Source organism: Geotrypetes seraphini, chromosome 19 (genome assembly GCF_902459505.1).
Source record: "Geotrypetes seraphini chromosome 19, aGeoSer1.1, whole genome shotgun sequence".
Taxonomy (NCBI): domain Eukaryota; kingdom Metazoa; phylum Chordata; class Amphibia; order Gymnophiona; family Dermophiidae; genus Geotrypetes; species Geotrypetes seraphini.
Genome location: NC_047102.1, coordinates 15,156,762 through 15,182,074, shown reverse-complemented (window position 1 = coordinate 15,182,074; position 25,313 = coordinate 15,156,762). Strand labels below are relative to the sequence as shown.

Here is a 25,313-nt window from a genome sequence, read left to right as displayed (position 1 = left end):
ACTGTGCATCCAGTCTTTCTTCCCTTCTGTCAGCCTGTATGCTTCCTCTCCTCCACACCTCATTCCCTCCCCCAACTTTTCCTTCCTCTCTCCCTGCCCTTTCTTTCTCTCTGCCTCCCTTTCCTTTTTTTCTGTTTCTCTTCTTTCCTTCTGTCTCCTTGCCTGCCCTTTTTCTTTCTTTCTTTCTCCCTGCCCTCCCCCAAGACACTGCCACTGCCATCGGGGACCCAAACGGCCATCGGGGACCAGGACCCAAACCGCCACCAATAACACGCCCAAAAGCCGACGCCGCCCCAACCTCTCCCTGCTTCAGCCGACCAGCATCGTGAGGAACTGTTGGGGGAAATGCTGCCGGGTCCTGCCTTCGCGGAAACAGAAAGTAGGCAGGACCCGGCAGCAAGAAGAGGAAATGCTTCACTAACATGTCTCCCGCCTTAGCCCGTAGCGAACGCTTGCTTCAGGGCTCTCAACATGTGCGTGCCGGCTTCCCTTCTCCCCCCCTCCCCCTCCCCCTCCCCGGGCATAACTTCCAGTTTCGGAGGGAAGAGAAGAGAAGCCTGCACGCACACGTTAGAGCCCGGAGCATAAGTTCGCTACGGGCTGAAATCTCCAAGCCGGTTTTTTGTTCAGCAGCGGCAGATGACAGCTGGGCGGACCGCCCAGCTAAAAGGCCCTAGGGAGAACACTGGAGAGGAAGGCTGATCGGCCCGTAGATCAGGACGGCAACACGAGTGCGATCGACTCGAGTTGCCTTCCTGAGCTACTGGTCGATCGCGATCGACGCGTTGGGCACCCCTGCATTACAGACTCCCAACGCCCTCTTGTGGTTGGGCGTTTCAATCCACAACAGATCTTCCTTGGGGGATTTGAAAATGCGCTGCCTCTCGAAACGTTTCCTTCAAATTTTCTATTAAATTTCCTTTTATGATTTTAATTTCCCTAGTGATGCTGCAACAAGCGGCCTGCAATCTTTTTCATTCACCGACAGGCACCATTTCCAGAATTGCAGATACCACAGATGCTAGGCGCCTGAAATGTCTAGAGGGTCTGGATTTTACTGAGGTAAAATCTGGTGACCCTAGGTGTGGTCAATCCCTTTATTCATTAGGGATATCTTGGAAAATTGACCTGCAGGTGGTCTTCAAGGACTGAGATTGAAGATTACCGCATTGGGCTATTCCTGCACTCAATATGAGTTTGTGATTACACTTCCCACTCCTTATTCGTGGGGGTTAGAGGCAGAGCCGGCCCGTGCATATTAAAAAACCACAAATAATATTCAGGCCAGTTCTGCCCCTAACCCCCGCTTCCCCTAGCTATTTTAAACATTGAAAGCCCCCCCCCCCCCCCTTAAGCCTTACCTGGTGGTCTAGCGGGTTTTCAGGCAGGAGCGATCTTCCCTCGCTCCTGCCCCGTGCAGATCGCTCACAGGAAATGGCTGCCTTGAGCTCCCATAGTCACGCGAGGCATTTCCTGTGAGCGATCTGCACGGGGCAGGAGCGTAGGAAGATCGCTCCTGCCATGAAAACCCGCTAGATCACCAGGTAAGGCTTAAGGGGGGGGGGGTGGCTTACAGGGCTTAAAATAGCCTGAAAAATGAAAATGCATTTTTTGGGTTTAAAACCGCAAATACTTTCACAACTCTTTAGTTAGCAGTAAAGAGCCATTATATTTATTCATGTGTCATGATAATTTACAAAACCCTTTGGAATCAATCCAAACAATAATGGGGACCCTGAGTTCTCTGATGAGCACTGGGAAACATTGACTGGGTCAGTATGACCAGTATGATCTCCTCTGTATGGGAGCTACACCCTGGCAGTGGTCACTGGGATCATGGATTCACCTATAACTAAAGAACTAAGTCATTGAAAAGCAAAAATCTGAGTTTCCTCGAAAATTGCTTTGTATTTTATTGAAATCAGCAACTAAGTCACCAATCTGCAATTAAAAACATTTGGCAGAATGTACCATATCAGATGCTAAAATTGTTAATTACATAGTTTTTGCTGCCTCGTATTTTAACATTGTCCTTTCCTTTTCAGACTTGATGGCTTTTCTTTCGAGTAAGTAAACAAATGCATCATTTTTGGATTATTTTTCTTCCCCCCTCTTAGCATGTGCCTTTTAAATTAAATAGAAAAGCTTTACACAAGAATAGACAGAGGCTGCCTTCCATTTTCTTTTCTTTTCAATGCTAGCAGTCACTTGGCATGAAAATGGATATTTCTCTATTGATCAGGAAAATGCATTATTCAGGCAGTTTGTTTTCATTTGTGTACAGTAGCCACAATTAACAAATGAAACAGAATTACTTATTTGCCAAGTATGATCATGGTGATGGTGGATTGTGCTTTTCATATGTTTTTGGTGAATATGAAAGAAATTCTACACGTGCATTTGATTTAACCATATGGTTGAATGCCATGCAATTAGAATACTGTTCTGGGAAAGACGGTGTTTAGTATATGTTTAGTATCACTTTTCTTTAAAGAGTTGGCCACTTTGGACTTTTATCACCATTCTCCCTCTAGAATAGTGGTCTGAAACTCAAACCCTTTGCAGGGCCACCTTTTGGATTCGTAGGTACTTGGAGGGCATCAGAAAAAAAAAATAGTTAATGTCTTATTAAAAAAATGACAATTTTACATGAGGTAAAACTCTTTATAGTTTCTAAATCTTTCCTTTTGGCTAAGTCTTAATAATAATATTGCAATTTATAGCTAAAAGAGACATATTCAAGAAACTGTTTTATTTTACTTTTGTGATTATGATAAACATACCGAGGACCTCAAAATAGTACCTGGCTGGCCGCAAGTTTGAGACCACTGCTCTAGAAAGTCTTTTTATTGGTCCTTTCCTTCCTCTGTTGCAGACATGGCAATGCCATTTCCTGAAACACCTACTGGTGGGGTTGCAAAATGATACTCCTTTGAAGTCAGGAAATGTTGAAACATGGCACCGCTAATATCAATGCTAAAAAAGAAGTGAATTTGCAGTAGTGTACCTCTACAATAAAATAGCCCTTGGTTCCTTCATTTCTTTGTTCCTGAACAGGCATAGTGCAAAGGTGGGATTAGGGCACTGAGGCTGCCAAGTTCTTGCTTTGCTTCCCTTCTAACAGAGAAGAAGGGGAGTATATTTTAAGATACCTCACAAATAAACTTGCACAGATGTGATATATTGTACACTTCTCCCTCGTCATTCGCGGGGGATACGGGCAGAGCCGGACCGTGAATGCCGAAAAACCGCGATTATCCGGCTCTGACCCACCCCCACCTCCCTGCCGCCTTCCCAGTCTTACCTGGTGGTCTAGAGGGCTTTCGGGGCAGGAGCGATCTTCCTACGCTCCTGCCCCATGCAGATCGCCATCAGGAAATGGCTGTAGGGAGTTCCTGACGTAGTCTCGAAAGACTACGGGAACTCCCAGCAGCCATTTCCTCATGACGATCTGCACGGGGCAGGAGTGTAGGAAGATCGCTCCTGCCCCGAAAGCCCTCTAGACCACCAGGTAAGGCTGGAAAGGCGGTAGGGAGGAAAAAAAGATGGATTTTTGTTACATTTTTTTATTTTCCCCCCTCCCCAGAAAAAAATTGCGATTATATGAAACCACGAGTGCAGGAACCGCGAATGGGGAGGGGGAAGTGTAGATGAAGTATAAATGCTTGTGGTTTGTGCACATGAAGTAGTCCAAAGAAAGAGACTGAGATGTGCCTAAATTATTATTTTTGTGGAATCCTCAATCTGATTTTTGCCCATTTTTGAACTTGTCTTTTCTATTTGTACATTTTTTTCCCCCTTCTGTCAATTTCATCTCATTCCATTAAAGTTTCAGACAAACTGAAGACGGATGTACAGACGGACAAACAGACAGACATTCTCTACCCCTTTTGTATAATTCTTTCCAACTTCCATTGGGTTGGAAATAATTTTTTTTAAAGGATATGTTGATGTGGGAGTTAGCTAAACCATTTTAGCCTAAAAATGTAAAGATTATAGTTTTAATTTTTAAAAAATTGACTTTGACAAAAGCTCTGAAGTTTCCCTTTTTATAAGTTTGCTCTTAAAATTATTTGTAAACCAAAGACTGTGATCAGCATCACAGCATCAGTTAATGGAATTATTTTTTGTTTGCTTTTACAGTGAAGGCATGGACACTGACAAAGATGACCCACATGGAAGGTAAAGGAGTGTACAATTTGAATTTTTGTACCCTTTGCAGCATTCTTTTGTCCTGGAAAAAAAGTGGCTTTTTCCCCCCCTAAAAGCAGTCCAGAGGCTGGTGATACCCTGTAGGCAAACAGATTTATTGAGGCATAAGCTTTTGAGGACAAACCATTTCATCAGGTTCTTTGCCTATTGCAATAATACGAGGGCTCTTTAAGTGCAGTAGGGTTTTGCACATACTGCTTTTTAATAGCAAAAATGAGCATGCGGTATTGCCCAGATTCTGTGAACAGCACTGGAAAGTGAGACGCCTAGATGGGCAGCTAACTTATTTTTTTTAAATTGGCTGAATCAGTGTTAATAATTAAAAGCACCATTAAAAACCAATTAAAAGTGCTTACAAATTAATTTGCCAATAGACACCTACCACTTCGAGGTAGGCGTCTATACCAGGGGTGGGCAGCTCCAGTCCTCGAGGGCCAGAATCCAGTCGGGTTTTCAGGATTTCCCCCATGAATATGTGCATTGAAAGCATTGCATGCAAATAGATCTCATGCATATTCATTGGGGGAATCCTGAAAACCCGACTGGATTCCGGCCCTCGAGGACCAGAGTTGCCCACCGCTGGTCTATAGGGATGGTTAGTGGCAGGTTTGGTGCAAATTTGGGGCAGAGTTTTGGCACGGATTGACTAAGGTACTTACCTTAGGCACACACTCATTTAGGCCTTGGAAACCCTAGCCTAAATGGCACTGTACCTAAGGATAATGCTGTGGGGAAGGAGGAGGGAGGGAGAGAAGGGAGGGAGCAATGCAAGACTAGGAGGTGGAGAGAGAAGGGAATAAATGTTGGACTTAGGTGATGGAAGAGAAAGCTTAAGCTTTGCGGGGGGGGGGGGGGGGAGGGCACTGCCATCAACATTTGCTCAGATCACCATAACCCTTTAAGCCAGTTCTGCCGATGACATGATGCTGGGCACTCCCCCATTCCCGTCTGACCTCTGTTCTTGAATTACTCCAACACCTTCAATCACAAAACAGAGTACCTCCCAACACACCTGGATCCCATCATTTGGCTAAGAGCCTCCCTGACCCCAGCCCTGCCCATGGAAACCCTTCCCCACTCCCAGACCCTCTAACACCCCTGGGATGTACCTGGAAGTGAACGGTGTGGTATAATAGGCTAGAATGGTTGACATTGGAGGTGTTTGGGGAGGAGTGTTGGGATTGTGACTGGGAATTTGGGGGGGAGGCGAGGGGGCCACCTATCTACCAGTATTGTGCTACGGTTAGCACCTCCTTTATGAAGTGGTAGTAAGTATAGCCTTGCAGTCATAACAGTTAGCATATAGTATTGGTCTGCCACAGCCAGCCACACCTCCAACCCCTTCCCATGTTATGAAGCTGGTGCGGGTATTGTTACCATGCTGCTGGTTTTAACACACAATAGTCATTAGCATGGGTCCTTGCAAGCCTCTAACGCTCACTAAAACCAACAATGCAGCTTAGTGCAAGAGCCTTTATATTTTTGAATAGCTTCCATATCTTTTATAATACATTCTGCATGAACTTGCTAACTAAATAGGTCACTTCTTTATCTGACAACCGTCTCTGTTCTGAAGGGCTCAATGTGCACCATTTCCTTGGATTATTCTTGTATTGATCTGGTGCAAATTATGGCAATCTGCAAGGAAATCATTTTTGTCTCATTTATAATAAGTATTTAAGTATTTCTAAGATTGTTGCAGATAAATTCTTTCATGGATACTTCCTGAAATATGTTAAAGGACTGTCTCCCTTGTTCTATAATCTTGCATGCACATTTCTTGCATTCACATTTCATTAACATGTAAAATTGTGTGCATAGGTTATAGAAAGTCGATAGTTACACAAAGCTGCTAATTTGCATTAACAACCAATAACTGGCCATAATGGGAGTTAATTGATGGTAATTGGGATGAATTTGCAGTTGCACATGTAACAGCTCTTAGTTGGTATTCTATAAACATAGGGCCCGATCCTATATAGTCAATCTAAAAATTGACTAGTGATTATGTAAAAGGTGCACTATATAGAATCACAGTTAGTGCCATCTAAGGGCTGGATGCACTAAAGATACCGACTGGATCGCTGTTGGCCGATTCCCCAGCAGCGATCGAAGCACTATCAAGTTTGCATGCAAATTATTTGCATGGAGGTGCAAATCATTTGCATGCAAATGCAACCAGTCGATCGCTCAGTGAGTGATTGACACATTGCGCAGAGCCCTAACAGCAGCGACAGGGGAAGCAGCCTCCTGTCACTGCTATTAGGGCTTCTGTTTTTTTTTTTTAATGGCACAGATGTTGTGTATGTGTTCATTGCATCACAATACCTAGTAACGTGTCATCTTCCATTCAGGGAGAGGGAAGGGAAGTGGGGAAGGGGAAGGGGGAATCTTCCATTTGGGGGGGGAAGGGAAGTGGGGAAGGGGGGAAGAGGAGGGGTGGGGGTATAAGATGTTTTGCAATGGGTCATTTGGAAATATATTTTGAAGGAATGATAAAAATATGTATGAAAATATAATAATTGTGAATCTAATTGAAATGAAAATCTATGTATATTATATTATATTTAATTATTTCCTTCAATAAAATGTTATAAATTTAAAATACAGACTGCCAAAAAGAATCTAAAGTAATTACATTACATTACATTACATTAGAGATTTCTATTCCGCCATTACCTTGCGGTTCAAGGCGGATTACAAAAGAGTAATAGATGGAGGGTTACAAAAGAACTCTGGTTATTTCTAGAGAGGGTAAAAAGATGTTTCTAAGATTGCCTTTTCAGTTGTATTTTATGTCAGTTTGGTATCAAGTATCCCCCATAAAATAAAAAATAAAAATTTTGGACTGATATGGATTTAAACGTTTCCTTTTATTATAAGGAATTTAGATATAATCCTATATCTTCAGCAGTTCCATAAGGTCAAATAATGTATAGCACTAAAATACAGAATAAGAAAGAACATAATTAAAACTATATTGACTGTCAAGAATTCATAACAAAACAAACCTATGGAGATGATTATCTTGTACTACACAAGTCTGTCTTCTTCTTCTTTTTAGATTGGAGTATTCCGACCAACAGGGTAGAATCAAAAATGCTCGGTAAGCACTTTGTTTGCCAGGTTTTTTTTGTTTTTTTTTTAATATTTCTTTATTCATTTTATAATTCACAAGTGCACAGTAAATATCAAACAATTAGAATACAATATCACTTGGAAATCTACCATATCATACAACAAAAAGATATAACCCCCACCCCTCCCACTTCCATATACAACAAAAAATATACCACATGAATATAATATCTTATCATTCATATATATTATTAATAGAAATCCAACCCTCCCCCCCCCAATCCACATGTAAGAATTAAATTTGGGAATAATTCAACCTTGTACAATATTTCCAGTTATACGTTATTTGTTGAATGGCAACTCCTGTCAATATCATCAAAAGCTTATTATTATTAGCAGATATTTGAGGCTTAGCTCTCATCAGCATGCCAATAAAATTGTGTCGTATGATAATGCTACATAATCTTCCATTAAATGCCAGTTTTATTAAATGTTGGCTAGACTGTGATAATTTCTGTCCATCACTGGTTAGTCATCCTTGGTGTCTGCTTTTTCTTGCATATACACTACTGCTGCTTTTTCTTGCATATACACTACTGCTCTGCATTTAGCCTACACTTGTGTTTTTCATGCAGAAACCCTCCTCTGTACTTTAGTTCCATTCATTAGCTGGAAACATTCTGGATCAGATTCTATAAACAGCGCCAAAGCGCTCCTACATTATTGGCGTCACTCAACGTGGTTGTCAATCAACTACCAGGTGCCACTTATAGAATGCTGCCTATCAGCACCTAGGGGTCTTAGAGGTAGGCGCCTGTATATTAGGCCAGGTTTTACTAGGCCTAATTTACCGTCACCTAACTCAGATGCCTAAGTCATCTGGTACAACGTCAATAGCACGCAGGACAATTGCGCTCCGACAATTGTGCTCCGTCAAATGCAGGCACAAACAAGTGCGCACATGAAGGGAGCAGGATTTTTGGGGCTCAGTTGTAAGTGTATGGGGGGAGGGGGTTAGCGGCAATCTTCAACATGGGCATCCCCCTGCACGAGAGCGCGATTGTAGTGTGTGTGTGTGTGGGGGGGGGGTATTCCCCGCACACATACCCCTCGTCAGAACAGAAGAGCAGAAATGGGAAGGCTTCGGGAGGCGAGCGTGAGTTTTAAGTGTTTTGGGGGGGGTTTCCTCCCACCTCTCTCAATGGGAGAATGAGTATGTTGGGGGGTTCCCCTCTCCAAACCCCCTCCCCCTCAGAGCACAAATAGGAAGGCTTAGGGGATGGTGGGGAGGCAGCGCACATTTGTTCGGTATGCAAAGTTGGGGCAGAATTGTCAGCGCGCTAATGTCCTGCATGCATTTGCTGGGTCACCAAGTCAACCACACCTATTCTATGCTCTTAACCATGCCTACTTTTCAGGTAGGTGTCATTAGGCATCGGAAGGTGTCTTTAATTAGATATTTCTAGGCATCCTAAGAATTCATCTGAAAACTGGTAGTCCAGGCAAATTGTATACATTTTGGTCCAAATTCTGTAAGCGGCGCCTAATGTTAGGCTCCTATTTCGGAGGCGCCCAACTAGATAGGCGCCTATCTAAATTGATTAACAAGCCCAATTAAGCTTTTTAATCTGCAATAATTGAAACTTAGGCGCCTATCAAGAAAGAGCAATTCTGCAATAAGGCGCCTCTAAAAATTTAGGCGGCCTTAAAAAAAAAAAAGAGGTGCTATTCACGTTAGGCGTGGGCGTGGCTACCTGTTAGGCGCCTTGTTGCGGAATCGCTGCTCTTGAGCGTGCTTAAGCACTCAGCTAGGCGCCTAACTTTTAGTTGGGCCTAGAGCTGGCCTATTTATTGGGCGCCTCCAAAATAGGTGCCGCTCATCGTGATTCACTAAACGGCACCCAATTTTACTTGAATCGCGCTGAATTTGGCGTCTAATTTTTGGGCGCTTCTTATAGAATTTGCCCTTTTATGTTTTTCTAATAACCAGGATTCTGCATTGCTCATATCACAATATATAGAATTAATGTTGCTACTGAACACTATGATGTAACATTTATTGCATTAATGTTGAGATTCCTGCAGTTAATTCTCACTGTAACTTGGCGGACTGAAGGGTCCAGGTGGTCTTTCTTGCCATCATCTATTTTCTCGATTTGTTTGATGAAATCGGTTCATAGTTGCCTAAATTAAAACCTTTTATTGTTCAGGGAGGCTCACAGTCAAATTGAAAAGCGGCGGAGAGATAAGATGAATAGTTTTATCGATGAATTGGCTTCTTTGGTACCAACGTGCAATGCTATGTCTCGAAAGCTCGATAAGCTGACTGTGCTCAGAATGGCTGTTCAACATATGAAGACATTACGAGGTAAGTAATGCATATATTCAAGTGCTTTCCTGAAGATTTTTGGTTGCACAAATTAAACTTTGTGATGCTCCTTCATTGATTTTTCTAAATGTGAAGGACCATCCGAAATTAAACATGTCCGTGCCTCTGTAAATAATACTATCATCGTTCCAGTTTCCTCTGCTCGCAACCTTGGAGTCATCTTCGACTCCAACCTCTCATTTTTATTTATTTTTTTTTATATCTTTATTGATTTTCAAACTTTGACAGTGCAATACAAATAATTGAACATAAAATAATGCATAAAACGCACTACTAATTACACAAGTAATACATAAAGTATTCATTTTCTCCCACCCTCCTCCCAGTTATTAATACAAACGATCCTACAGCCACTTCATTCCACACCTCTGGAACCAACTTCCCCCCCAACTTAGACAACAGAACTCATTACTAGCTTTCCGTAAATCGGTAAAGACCCTCCTCTTCAATTAAAGATCTCCTCTGTCCCTCCCCCCCTTAAGCGCCACCCTCCACTCTCCTATCTCCCTCCCGAAATTCCAGTATGACCCTCTCTTACTCTATCCACTAAAAATTTGCATCTATATGCTTATAACTTTCCGTAAATTAAACTACGGTATTTCCCCCTTCTCTCTCTCTGCTTAATCTCCCTGTATTCAATTCTCTCTAAAAACTATAAATCCAACCACTAAACCTGTTGTACTACTTATATGTCTAGTTACTCCGCACTGTGTATGTTCATTTGTAAACCGTTCTGAGCTATTGGGAGGACGGGATAAAAATCTAAATAAATAAATAAATAAATAAATAAATAAATAAATAAATAAAAAATAAATAAATAAATAAATAAATAAATAAAAATAAATAAATAAATAAAATATTATGTGACTACAATATTATAATTAAGTAAGTTTAATCCTCAAAATACACTTCCCTCCCCCCACCCACCCACCCTGGATGTGTAAGGAAATCTAAGAAAAGGAGAAATAAAGGTAGCAAAGGCAGTCAATGGGGCTCCACACTTTATTAAATGAATTACTAAACCCCAAACATTCCGCATTCATTCTCTCATATTTATATGTGGTACACACATTTACCCACCAAAATGCGTAACCTCTCATTTTCTAAGCACAACCAAAAGACTGCTAAAACCTGCCCTTATATCTCTACAACAGGGGTGTCAAAGTCCCTCCTCGAGGGCCGGAATCCAGTCGGGTTTTCTGGATTTCCCCAATGAATATGCATTAAAAGCAGTGCATGCAAATAGATCTCATGCAGATTCATTGGGGAAATCCTGAAAACCCGACTGGATTCTGGCCCTCGAGGACCGACTTTGACACCTAACATCACCAACCTCTCTGAGCACACTACCCGGTCCCTTGTCTACACTCTTGTAACCTCATGCCTAGACTACTGCAATTTACTTATAACAGGTCTCCCACCGAGCCGCCTCTGCCCCCTGCAATCGGTGCAAAGCTTAGCTGCACAACTTATCTTCTGCCAACGTCACTACACTCGCCTAACCCCTCACCTCAAATCACTTCACTGGCTCCCTATACAGTTCAAACTCCTATTGCTAACCTATAAATATATTCACGCTCTCTTCTCTTCTCTCTCCTTAGATAAGCTGCTTTTATCTGTGCCTTCTCCTCCACTGCCAATTCCAGACTTTGCTCCTTTCAGGAGGGAGTGTGTGGCGCAGTGGTTGGAGCTACAGCCTCAGCACCCTGGGGTTGTGGGTTCAAATCCAGCGCTGCTCCTTGTGACCCTGGGCAAGTCACTTAATCCTCCATAGCCCCAGGTACGTTAGATAGATTGTGAGCCCACCGGGACAGAGAGGGAAAAATGCTTGAGTACCTGATTGTAAAACCGCTTAGATAACCTTGATAGGCGGTATATAAAATCCTAATAAACTTGATCTAGCTGCCCCATATTCCTGGAATAAACTACCTGAGTTCATCAGTCATGCCCCTTCCTTTGGGATCCTTATATTCAGAATCTTTCACCAAAAATACGAAGTTTGGTTATCAATGATTTATTATGGAAATTAGGTTTAATAATTACATTCCAGTTATTTATTTTAATTCTTTATTTTTGTCAACTTTCATCCAGGGTGAGGGATTTCATTTAGGGGAAGATAGTGGGTAGGGGGATGGAATTAAGGGGGGTGTAGATAAGATTGAATTAATTCATATGGAAATTAAATTTGAAAGAATGATTTAAATTTGTATGAAATATTATTGTAATTCTTATTGTATTGAATGTATTTTTGTATTATCCTATTGTACTGATTATTTGATTCTTTCAATAAAAATTGTTATACATAAAAGTAGACTGAAAACCCACCTTTTTGATATAGCTTCCAATCCATAAACCTATATCCCAATGCCCACTGCTCACCACCCTGGCCAGAAGATTAACCATCTCCCCTAACTTTATCTCCTTCCTGGCATCTTGTTTGTCAGTCTGTTTAGATCGTAAGCTCTTTCGAGCAGGGACTGCCTCATTCGTGACTCTGTACAACACTGCATACATCTGGTAGCACTCTAAAAATAATTAATAGCAGTAGTAGTAATTCTACAATTTGGTACTTAAACTTGCATAGAACTCTATCCTTTCAGGCAGGACTTTGGAACAAAAGATTTAGTGGTTTGATCTTAAATTCTTCTTCTTACCAGGCCTTTAGAAGATCATTAAAAACTTATCTGTTTGATAAATATGTATAATCTAGATAAGTTAATAATTTCTTAATGTCTTATTTTATATATAGGGGTCCTTTTATCAAGGCGTAGTAGGGGTTTAATGCGCGGAATACCGCGGGTTCAACCGCCTGCCGCGCTAGTCGCTAACGCCTTCATTGACGAGGCGTTAGTATTTTGGCTTGCCACGGGAGTCAGCGCATGATGAAATATCCGACGCGCTAACCTCCGTAGCGCACCTTGATAAAAGGAGCTCATAATGTACTGTTTTGGGGTGTAAATTTGCTGTGTTTTTACAGTTCTTGCCTCATATTATACACCACACTGAACCGTGAGGTATTGTGATATATAAATACATTTATTATTATTTGTGCATGTTATTGCTACAAAAAATGGCAGCTACACACTTAAGAGGCATAGGCGCAATTGTGCGTAGGTGGCATCATGAGTAATTGTAAGGGGGCATAGACCTGGGTGTTCCATGAACAGGAAGCCACATTGCATGCATAACTTACAGAATACTAAGGGACATACCTCTCTTTCTGTTGCCCAGAGGATAAGTATGCACTGTCTACCAGGGCAACTCCGGTCCTCGAGGGCCGGAATCCAGTCGGGTTTTCAGGATTTCCCCAATGAATATGCATGAGGTCTATTTGCATGCACTGCTTTCAATGCATATTCATTGGGGAAATCTGAAAGCCCGACTGGATTCTGGCCCTTGAGGACCGGAGTTGCCCACCCCTAGCCTACTCCTAAAGGTCATAGGTGTGATTGCTGGTGAGCCTCAGACAGGTCAAGCATAGATTACAATGGCACTGAAAGGAAGCAGTGGCACAGGAAGGGTGAGAAGCGCCCGGGGTGGAGGCAGCCCTCCCCCGCCCTCGTCTCTGCCCCTCCCTGCTCCTTCACCGATCCCGCCTGCCGCACGCTCACACCCTTCCCTTCCCCCGTACCTCTAGTTGAAGTTGTTGCTCGTGGCGGTCAACCACATGCTCCTCGAGACCCCATTGGCTCTCCCTCTGACATCACTTCCAGTGGGTGGCACCAACGAGGTCACGAAGAGCACGTCATTGACCACCACGAACAACAACTTCAACTAGAGGTATAGGGGAAGGGAAGGGGGGCATGTGTGGAGAGAAGGAATGGGAAGAAGAAGGAGGGGGCGGAAAGGAGGAGGGGTGCTGATGCCCCCACCAATATGGCACCTGGGGCAGACCGCCCCCTTTGCCCCCCCCCCACCTTACTACACCACTGAAAAGAAGGGACCCATAACAATCTGACTTCTATAGAAGGACCATATCAAAAATAGCCTGACCTTGTTACATTTTTCCATTTGTTTTAAATGAATGCATCCCTGCTATGTAGTTTTGGGTGCTTTTTGTCGGTGTGTTTATGACGAAAAGGAATATGGTAGGATGAATCTCTCTTTGAATCCACTGTCAGACTAGAAAATTACCCCACTGTTTTCAGACCACAGACTGCTAAATTTAATGCATCCTAAATTTAAACCACTGAAGCTTAATGTATTTACTTCACAATCTGTGTGTATTTTATTGCAAATCAATTTCCTGAGCTCTATTTATTCTACTGTACTTTTTTTTTTAATGTAGTATTTCATCATACTTTTAATTTATAACATTTTATTGAAGGAAATAATTAAATATAATATAATATAAATAGATTTCATTTCAAATAGATTCACAATTATAATATTTACATACATATTTCTATCATTCCTTCAAAATATATTTCCATATGACCCAAATCAACCCCCCTACTACTCTCACCTCCCTTCCTTCCCCTCACTTCCCCCCTCCTTTTTCCCTCTCCTATTCACATTATATTGAAGTAATTAATAAAACTATAATATAAAATGAAATTTATCATTCCTTCAATATACATTTAATTTCCTATGTTTTTTAATTTAGTATTAAACTAGTCTTGTGTTTACTGTCTCTGTAACAAGGGAGGAGGGGAGCCTTTGAATGAAAACTTTATCGTTGCACTACCTTTTGTCTTGATCCCCGAAGATTTCCGTTTAAAAAATCTACTGTTTTCTAGTTATTTTTATGAGGAAAGAAGGGCATATTTTTTCCAACACTTCTTGAGTTTTCCATAGCACTTGCAGATGAGGAGCGGTCTAGTAATAGAGCCGCTTCAGCACCCTGAGGTTGTGAGATCAAATCCCGGCGCTACTCCATGCGATCCTGGTCAAGTCACTAAATCCGCCATTGCCCCAGGTACAAAAAAAAGTACTTGTATATAAGTAATCCGCTTTGAATGTGTAACCACACACAAAAAAAGCAGTCTAAAAGTCCCATTCCCTTTCTCATTTTCCATTGTTCGAGGTTCCAGGACAGATTTTATAAAAATTCCAAAGTTCCAGGACAGATTTTATAAAAATTTATTAAACAATCTTACAGCTATTCCATTAGGACCCCTTCAAAGTACTCCCCTTCCCTACGTATACATGTTTCACAACGTCGTTTCCGCTTCCGGAAACAGTCCTTAAGCGCATCTTCAGGAATCGCCAAAAGTTGCTGCATTGAATTTTGCTTTATGTCTTCAATAGTGTCGAATTGCTTTCCTTTCAAAAGGAGGACATGTCCGGAGAAATCCAGATGGCTGGTAACCCTAAACTAAAGAGCCCAAGAGCTGGTCTCAAGGGGCCACTATAACAATGGGCTGGATGGCCCAGGTTGGTCGCCCATGGAGAAGCAGCTCATAGGCGATAGGGAGGTACAGGGTCCGTTCCTGTCCCTCGGAGGCAGTTTTCCCTCCCACCCTCGCCTTTGGCATAAGAGGCTCGCTTAGGATGCGAGGTACTTGGAGATGTCGCAGTGGCAGTGATCCCGAGCTACAAGGTTTGGCTCATCGGAAGATGAGCGGTTATGTGGTAGTGTGATCAGCCGAGTGGTGACATCACGGGTCATGTGACTAGGAATGGGGGGGGGGGCATGGAGGTCCATGCCATCTCCTAGGCCAGAGATGTCAAAGACCCTCCTCGAGGGCCGCAATCCAGTCAGGTTTTGAAATTTTCCCAATGAATATGCATGAGATCTATTAGCATACAATGAAAGCAGCGCATGCAAATGGATCTCATGCATATTCATTGGGGAAATCCTGAAAACCCGACTGGGTTGTGGCACTCGAGGAGGGACTTTGAGACCCCTGTCTTAGAGCATGGGTGGGCAACTCCGGTCCTCGAGGGCCGCAATCCAGTTGGGTTTTGAAATTTTCCCAATGAATATGCATGAGGTCTATTAGCATACAATGAAAGCAGCGCATGCAAATAGATTTCATGTATATTCACTGGGGAAATCCTGAAAACCCGACTGGGTTGTAGCCCTCGAGGAGGGACTTTGACACCCCTGCCCTAGGCTCTTGCTGTTATGGCAGGGTCAGGCGAAATATAATGTTGATTTGTCAAATTGCAGTGTTTTTGTAGCCGGGAGGTGAAGCAATTGTTACTTGCTTGTTTATTTATTGTCCCAATGAACAAAATAGAAACCACAAACAGCAGCCAAAAAAGGTCTAATGGACCTTCAAAGTAAATAACTTCTGTCTCAAGCACTGGATTACCAATCATATGCCATATAAATGATATAACTGAAAAAAGGAGGGAATCTCAGTGTGAAGGACCAACGGAAGGAGAAAGACATCTCCAGCACTCACATGCTAAGGTGAAGGTCTAATAACCTCCCAATGAACAAAGCTGCAGCCTGGTTATTACCATCAATAAAGTGTCTGTGGTTTATTCATGGGTGCTATTATTGTTGAGAGCCATTCCAGATCCATATGTTATTGTGCATTCAGGGTTTACATTTGTGTATATCTTGTCATTTAATATATGGCTTAGCAGTGTGCTTATTTTTATTGTTTCAATGAGGTTTATTTCATTAATGATGGTGTCAGGGGAAGGGGCGTTCAGCTCTCATAGTTGTATGTCTGGGTTGGACTATCCATGGGTTTTGAAATCAACAGATAGTCATAGGAAAAGTCTGATGGTGGCTTTTATGGCTAGAACGGGGCCTCCTTACCCTTAATGAGCTTACAGTCAAAGGTTTGTAAATGGGGTTAGGATTGGACATTCCTTGTATCTACAGCTTGGATGGGGCCTTCTTACTCAACAATAATGAAATGTTATCACTATGAAATAAAGGGAAGTTGGGCTAATTTGTGACTCTTGGTGGATAAGTAGTGGCAATTGGATTCTATGTACGTATTAACAGTCTTAAGAAAATGCCTTGATGGACCCAATTTATCATTGAGATAATTTTTGTAATGAACCAAGAAATAAAGAGCTGTGCTCATGTTATTCCCCAAATCAGTTTTCTTGACATTCTTAGTATGAAATGATTTTCTTTTTGGAAGAGAGAGCAATAGGGCAGAGAGCGAGGGGTTGGGGGGGCTTAGGATGGAAGGGAAGGGGGCTTGGCCTAGGGTGCACAGCTGGGCAAGGTTGAGAAACGTAGGTTTTTCATTAAATTGTTGGATTGCAAAGCCAGCTTCGTGGATTAACTGCACCTCATTAGTCATTTATTTGAATAAAATTTCATATGTAGAAAAAACTAAATGAAACCTTTTAAACGTTCTGACCCCAAAAAGCTCTTTTTGTGCTCAGAGCCACTTTGACTGTAAACAGTGCATGCTATCGCAAACAATGCATATTAAAAGCTGATATATTTTAAAGTGTTCTACTGCATTAGTACTTCATACAATGAAACCTGTGGTAAATGTACACTAGTGAGCAGAAGCCCTTTGTGTTACAGCATACTGCTTATTTAATTACTAGTCTTTAAGCCCGTTACATTAACGGGTGCTAGAATATGTATGTATGTGTGTATTTCTTTCTTTTTCTTTCTCTCTCCTTAGCCCGTTTCTGTATTTTTTTCTTTCTGTCTTTCTTTTTCCTCGGCGGTCCACCACCACCCCTTGCCTGCTCCCCCTGTCCATTTTCCCTTCCTTTTTCTTCCCCTGTGTCCACCACCACCCCTTCACTGGTCCCCTTATACAGCAGCAGCCCTTCTCCCTTTGTTTTAACTCCCCCCCCTGTCCAGCAGCACCTCTTTCTTGCTCCCCCTGTCCAGCAGTAGGCCTCCCTTCCTTTTTTTCCCCCACCCCCGTCCCTCCCCCGTCCATCAGCACCTCTTCCCCTGTCCAGCAGTACCTCTTTTCTGTTCCCCCTGTCCAGCAGTAGGCCTCCCTTCCTTTCCCCCCGTCCATCAGCACCTCTTCCCATGTCCAGCAGCAACCCTTACCTCCACCGACATCTGCCTAAAGCCGCCGCGGCCTGAAGACACTGACAGCCTCTGCAGCCTGCCCCCCCTCCCCCCCTGGGAAGCTTCGTTTCCGGCTTCAGCAGCCTCCTGTCTGTGGGCCGGCCGCCCACGCCGCAGCTCCTCTCTCGATCCCCGCCTGGTGCGGTTCAAGAGAGGAGCCGCGGCGGGTGGGTGAGGAGGGTGAGAAGATCCTGGCAGGTGTGCCTGTGCCCCCCCTCCCCCTCCAAATCAGTGGCAGACTGCAAACCGCCAAATGCTCCACAGTGCGCGCGCCTCCAGCCCCCGCATGCGCCCTGAGGTTTAGAATGTTGCCACAGAAGCACACCTCAGGACGCCAGCGCTCACTAATTTTCAAGAGCGCATGCGCCTCTAGCATTTTATTATTATTGATATTTAACTACTTTTTTTTTTTTTTCCAAAATCTTTATTCATTTTAATACATACATCAAGTGTACATTAAATACAAACTATCAGATATTCACCCAAAGTGGTTTGCAATACATTGAAGAGTACTCAGGTATCTTAAGTATTTTCCCTGTCTGTCCCAGCAGTCTCAGATCTAACTTTGGTACCTGGAGCAACACAGGGATTAGTGACTAGGCCACTCCCTCCATTTGCAAGGTTTTTACATGTTTTAGTACCTCACCTTATATGTGTGAAGCCATGTGTGCTCCTAGAATTTACTCTGTTGAAATTGATAACACGATCAATACAAATTGTTAAAACATCTTTGTATAATTTGACTACCTCTTTTTCCTTTTTTTTTTTTTTTTTTAATTTAAGGCGCCGCAAATCCTTACACGGAAGCAAACTACAAGCCTTCTTTTTTGTCCGATGATGAACTAAAGCATCTTATTCTCAGGGTATTTAAAATTTATTTTTATTCTCCTTTGCACCAGGATATGATAGAGCAGTAGTCTCAAACATGCGGCCTGGGGGCCACATGCGGCCCTCCAGGTACTATTTTGAGGCCCTCGGTATGTTTATCATAATCACAAAAGTAAAATAAAACTGTTTCTTGATCATATGTCTCTTTAGTTATAAATTACAATATTATTATTAAGACTTAGCCAAAAGAAAAGATTTATCAGCTATGAAGAGTTTCACCTCATGCAAAACTGTCATTTCTTTAATAAGACATTAGCTATTATGTCTGAGGCCCTCCAAGTACTACAAATCCAAAATGTGGCCCTGCAAAGGGTTTGAGACCACTGTGATAGAGCTTTTTAAAACTCTGAATGATTCACCAAACCAGAATACTGTATGTGTTTTTATATCTGCTGGTTCTTCAGTAGCTCATTTTAGTTTTGTGATTCAGAACAGCTGAGAGCTTCTATTGAGCAGCTGTGGTTTTGTTTACCAAGAGATTTATTTAAAATGAAAAATATGAATTTGAGTTACTAGGGTTACAAATAAAGGGCTTACCACGGGATGCAATCAAGAGCCCTGTGGTAATCCCTAAATCTGGGCACGCTATCCGCACACTTAAAATTATGTTTTTTTTGGGTTGCTAGGGGTGTGTCTGGGGGTGGAAAGCAGGCGTTTCTGCGCTAATCATCACATTTGCTTTAGCATGTGCTAAGTAATTAGAGCAGGATTACCGCATGATCCCTTATTGCCTACAAAATGGTAATATTTTTTAATGGCCGCACGCTAATGGAGACAGTGCATGGCCATGAAAACAAAAAAATAGAAAATCAGCTACAATATTTTACTGCTGCAGTGAAGTAAAGGTGCCCCTAGCAGTGGTTTCGCAAGACTACCACTAGGGGTCACATTTCACATAACGAAATATTTCCTTATATGGAATATATGACACCCACCCACCCCCCTAGCAATAATCACACCATTATTTAAGAGGGTGCAGGACAGGGCAAGAGCAATTGGGTTTTGCTCCCACCTGAAGACCTCCCCACTGAACCCAGAAGACCCAGAGGACCCCCCTGCCCTTGATCACCAATGCAAATTACTACTCCTATTATTTAACATTTCTATAGTGCTGATAGGCATATGCAATACTGTACAGCAACATATTTAATCCTTTAATTAGCAGATGGTGAAAACGGCTGCTTTATGTAACTTGACGTTGAACGAGGGCAACAGTGCCAAGAAACAGGCATTTGGGGATGCTGATCTCCCATAAGAATCATAGAAACACTTTACATAGACTAAACTGTGTGAGAGAATTGCGTGCGGACAATGCCGGGCAGTCAATCGCACACAGGAAGTCAGCGCGCTGGATTGAAACACTATTTTAAAGCGCTCCGAGGGGAGGTGGGGGGGGAACATCCCCACTTTACTTAGAACTGTTGGTTCTAAGTAAACCCCCCTCCCCCCTTTATAGAGGAAACAGCCTTTTTCCCTCTTTTTTAGGGAAAAATTACAGTTTCCTCTATAATGGGGAGGTTTCCCCCCCCCCACCCCAACAGGAGTGCCAACAGTTCTAAGTAAAGTGGGGGTTACCCCACACACCCCCCTCAGAGCACTTTAAAATAGTGTTTCAATCCAGCGCACTGATGTCCTGAGCGTGATTGTCTGCCCGGCATTGTCTGCGCATGATTATCTCGTGCGGTTTTGACTCGTCACCTAGAAACACATGTTGCTTCTGAGCAACAATGCCAAATAAAAGGTTAAAAGATGGTCTCTGCTCAGTAGAGCTTACAAGCTAACCTCCCCTTTTACAAAACTGCAAAAGGGAATTTTAGCGCTGGCCAGCACATTGAATGCTCTGCACTGCTCCGACGCTCATAGAGTTCCTGGCCAGTGCTAAAAAACACTTTTGCGATTTTGTAAAAGGGGGGAGGGTAAATTAACAAACAACAGGGCAAGTAGGGGCTTAGGGAGTTTCTCAGGGTGCTTAGGGTGAAGGGGTTATGAACTAAATGCATTCTTGAAGAGGTGGTCTTTTACTCTGGTTTTGGATAGCTCAAGGGACGGAACTTGACGCACTGACTCAGGCAGCTTGTTCTAGGCCAAACATGGGCAACTCCGATCCTCAAGGGCCGTAATCCAATCGGACAGAAACCCGAGGTACAGCTACACAATGGGAGGGCTGTTATTGAGTGAGAGTTTCCAAGAAAGGGACTTGGGGGTAATAGTGGACATGACAATGAAGCTATCGGCACAATGCACAGCGGCTGCTAAGAAAGCAAATAGAATGCTAGGAATAATCAAGAAGGGTATTACAAGCAGAATGAAAGAAGTTATCCTGCCATTGTATCGGGCGATGGTGCGCCTGCATCTGGAGTATTGCGTGCAATATTGGTCGCCGTACCTAAAGAAGGATATGGCGATACTCAAGAGGGTTCAGAAGAGAGCGACGCGTTTGATAAAAGGTATGGAAAACCTTTCATATGCTGAAAGATTAGAGAGACTGGGGCTTTTTATGCTGGAGAAGCGGAGACTTAGAGGGGATATGATAGAGACTTACAAGATCACGAAGGGCATAGAGAAAGTGGAGAGGGACAGATTCTTCAAACTTTCGACAACTACAAGAACGAGAGGGCATTACGAAAAATTAAAAGGAGACAGATTCAGAACCAATGCTAGGAAGTTCTTCACCCAACGGGTGGTGGACACCTGGAACGCGCTTCCAGAGGGAGTGATAGGACAGGGTACGGTATTGGAGTTCAAAAAGGGATTGGACAATTTTCTGAAGGAAAAGGGGATAGAAGGTTATAGATAGAGGGCTAGTATACAGGTCCTGGACCTGATGGGCCGCTGTGTGAGCGAACTGCTGGGCATGATGGACCTCAGGTCTGACCCAGCACAGCTTATGTTCTTATTTCCCCAATAAATATGCATGAAATCTATTTGCATGCACTGCTTTCGATGCATATTCATTGGGGAAATCCTGAAAACCCGACTGGATTCCGGCCCTCAAGGACCGGAGTTGCTCATGTCTGTTCTAGATGTAAGATGTAGCAAGAGAGAAAGGGCGCAGGCTGGAGTTGGCAGTAGAAGAGAAGAGAGATTTTCCTGATGAACAGAGCTCCTGGGGAGGAGTGTAGGGAAAGACAAGAGAGGAGAAGGGAAGGGGGAGAGGAGGCTTCAATTCTGGGGGAGTGCTTGAGTGGGGAGAAGCGGTTCGGGAGCATGAGGCTGCTGTTTTGCAGCCCAATGCTCCCAGTCCGCAGGAATAGCCCTGCTTTGCAAAGTGGCTCACAAGCAGCATTATTCCTCTAAGGTGGTGTCAGAATTCCGCAGGTTGCTGAATCACATGGGGAATGAAGGTACGGTAAAGGGCAATCTTATATCACACCTTGATGAATCCCCCTCTAAAAATGATGGCCAAAACATACATACATCCTAGGCGAATTCTGTCATGTAGAACTTATTTAAAATATCTGAAATGAAATATGTACTTTCTGAAGCTTAATTGCAGTGTTTTTACAATAGCTGCTGATAATACCATGGGCAACTCTGGTCCTTGAGGGCAGGAATCCAATCGGGTTTTCAGGATTTCCCCAATGAATATGCATGAGATCTATTTGCATGCACTGCTTTCAATACATATTCATTGGGGAAATCCTGAAAACCCGATTGGATTCCGACCCTCGAGGACCGGAGTTGCCCACCCTTGCCATAGTATTATTAGGTGAATAATTAACATCTTACTTCATGTGGCTTGCCATCCTTATAATCTGCATTGTAGATAACTATATTTATATTAGTAAGAAATCTGTGTCTTGTCAAACTGATTATCTCTTGAAATTAGCAATAAGGGGTAGATAAAAATAGGGTTACCTCCTAGTATTGTAATTGTTAACAGATGGCATTGGTGACTCAGGCTTACTTAGCTCAAGTGGTGTTTGTGGATGTAGAATTACTAATAGCAGCCAAAAGTGAGCTGCAAGACTAATCCATTTTTCTCATCCTAAACTGAAAATCAATGCAAAATTAATACCCATGCATTAAGTAATAGTTGGTCAAAGATAATGCACTTTAATTTCTAATATGAAAAAGAGCATAAATAAATAAAACAAACCGCTCAAGTTATGAGATTTGAATGCTCTATGTTGTAGTTGAAAGAGGCAGGAGTTTTGGGATTTCTTCTCTGCTGGTGTTTGGAACCATGTATTGTTCAGGAAATCTCGCATTTCCAGTGCTAAGAACTTAATAAAGAGCTTAGTTTTAACAGTGGCTTATTCCAGATACAAATTTCTTTTCTGGATGATTAAATAACCTTGGGCTTCATTTGGTTTAGAACAGGGGTGGGCAACCTCGGTCCTCGAGGGCCGCAATCCAGTCGGGATTTCAGGATTTCTCCAGTGAGTATGCATGAGATCCATTTGCATGCACTACCTCCATTGTAAGCATAGAGATCTCATGCATATTCATTGGGGACATCTTGAAAACCCAACTGGATTGTGGCCCTCGTTGCCCACCCTTGGTTTAGATTAGAATGTGGAGATTAGAACTGAGATGTTCAGTTCTGGTGGTATTTTAGAAAAGGATCTGCTGGCACGGAGATTTTCTAAAATACCCACTAGAAATACAGGGTGGATCTGCTGGCATGTGCAGTGGGAGCAGCCATTCTAAAGTTACAAGTTAAAACAATGAACAGTATGGACCCAGCAGCTTCCTTGTGGAGATGTCAGTGTTGCACTTGGAAGCGGCAATTTCATAATTTACATCTGTGAGGGGCATCTGGCACCCCTTTTCCCCCCTGCCATGCGCATGCTCCCCTTTCCCTTGCCCTGTTCCTCTATTTCCTCACCACTGCAAACAACATCAATGTGCTCCTGGTGACCATGTCAGCTCCAGGTGATGTCACTTCCGGGTGTCATGCACAGGAAGTGATATCAGGGAGAGCCGATGTGGTCGCAAGGAGCACATTGAAGTTGGTCATGGCGGTGAATAATTAGAGGTACAGGGAAAGGGAAGAAGGGCACAGGGGTGGTCAGGGAAGGAGTGGGGGGGGGTGGAGACTAGGGCGGGGGAAGGGCACCACTGCCCCAGGCACCTCTCACCCTTTCTACACCACTGCCCTCATGTAATAAACCTATGCATGCAAGTACTGGCAATTAAATAGTGAGTATCCAAAACAAAAGGAAATGTGGAGTCTGATGTTTACTGATACAGGCTTTATTAAGATTCAAAAGTGTATTCAAACTTAAAAATAGTACAATTTATCCACAACTTGGTAATTGGAGAGAACCCAACACGGTCCGTGTTTCGACCAAAAAGTTCTTCCTCAGGGATCCCAATTGGCCTCGCCAAACATTTTGGCCCAGCTTAGGTGAAAGTTCTCCTCAGGCGTATCGCTAATTAAATAGCGAGGCCACAATTGTAGCTTGTTTAATTTTGGAGGAATAAATAAAAAATGGGAGTTAAATGAAAGTGACGCCCTTAGCTCTTATGTTAAGCCCTGACTGAAACGAGCACTTGTTTAATAATGCACATGTGCCTTTGAGTTGGTATAATGCCCGACATGGATATTTCCCCCCATCAACATGTTCTCCCTTTGTAACATGGGGAAAATGTATCTAGATTTTAGCTAGAGATCTATATGGCTCCAGCGCACTCTAGCCAAAGCTTGTAATTATTCTGCCCATGAGGTACCTGCTGTGTGACTGAGTTTCCAGCAGAGCTACTGCAAAGGTTAATGTGAAGTATCTGAGAAAATGTGAACATCAGGTGTTTGATAAAAAATTTTCTCCATTAACGTTCATGCTTCTCTTAATTAGGCAGCAGATGGATTTCTGTTTGTTGTGGGCTGTGACAGAGGGAAGATTCTGTTTGTTTCTGAATCTGTTTTCAAGATCCTCAACTACAGTCAGGTAACATTCTGTACTTCATTATTAGATTACAAACTGGGAAATGTGAATATCAAGAGTGGTTTTTTTCTTAGCCCCTTTTTTGTATTGTAGAATGCAGGAAATGAGAAAAATAACTTAGGGGATTAGTAATTAAGGTGTGGTTAAAATTCAGGCTTTTACCACACCTTAATTTCCTACTGGAGTGACTAAACTGTGGTATGTTAGTACTGGAGGTTAGTCATTCCCATGGTATATGGATAAAGCAGCTTGCAATCAACTTTTGCCGTATATGGCAACTTGATCTCTAGTGGTGGTAGTACCTCAAGACTACTGCTAGGGGTCACTGGCATCATCTGAACCCTGCACTGGCAGGAGCAGAGGTGGCTGGGGATCACTTCTGCCCCCACCCCAACAGACCGCAGGGATTTCTCAAGATGGGAGGGTCCCAAGAGAAGGTGAAGGTGGGGGATATGCCTGCTGGGAAGAAGTGGGAAAATGAATGCCTGCTCCCCCCCCCCCCTTTTTAAAAAAAAAAACAAAACAAAACAGGGGGCTGAAAGCATTGGGCTGCTGCTTTAGAGCATGATACTCCTGGTCAGGAAAAATGCAGCTTTCAGTGTTCACTGCAAGCCACATGATTTGATTTGTACAGTAATGAGATGCGCCTATATCTGCATGCTTTGCATCTCTTTACTATGTATCCTGCAGTAACTAATGTTAACCTGCAATGTGGTAATATAATGCACTATGGGGATGATGCTGGAGGACCTTTCCGGACTAGCACAAAACCGATTTCTTTTTAGATCCGCACTTCATCAAGTCGCTAGGGCTCGAACACGAGTCGATGGCAGCCAACGATATATGGGCATTTCCTAAATGCAGTGGCACAGCGAGGGTGAGAGGCAGCCAGGAT

At 42.9% G+C, this 25,313-nt stretch overlaps 1 protein-coding gene across 3 annotated transcripts in view; it reads left to right on the top strand.

Annotated features, from left to right (window-relative positions):
* The window catches only part of ARNTL (aryl hydrocarbon receptor nuclear translocator like), an 84,635-nt gene that overhangs the window by 26,378 nt on the left and 32,944 nt on the right, over positions 1–25,313 (top strand). For all 3 annotated transcript variants that reach the window (XM_033928833.1, XM_033928831.1, XM_033928832.1), the window contains exons 4-9: positions 2,046–2,066; positions 4,144–4,182; positions 7,277–7,318; positions 9,501–9,658; positions 18,423–18,502; positions 24,329–24,421. In XM_033928833.1, the coding sequence (XP_033784724.1) occupies positions 2,046–2,066; positions 4,144–4,182; positions 7,277–7,318; positions 9,501–9,658; positions 18,423–18,502; positions 24,329–24,421 (433 nt within the window). The remainder of the gene's footprint in view (positions 1–2,045; positions 2,067–4,143; positions 4,183–7,276; positions 7,319–9,500; positions 9,659–18,422; positions 18,503–24,328; positions 24,422–25,313) is intronic.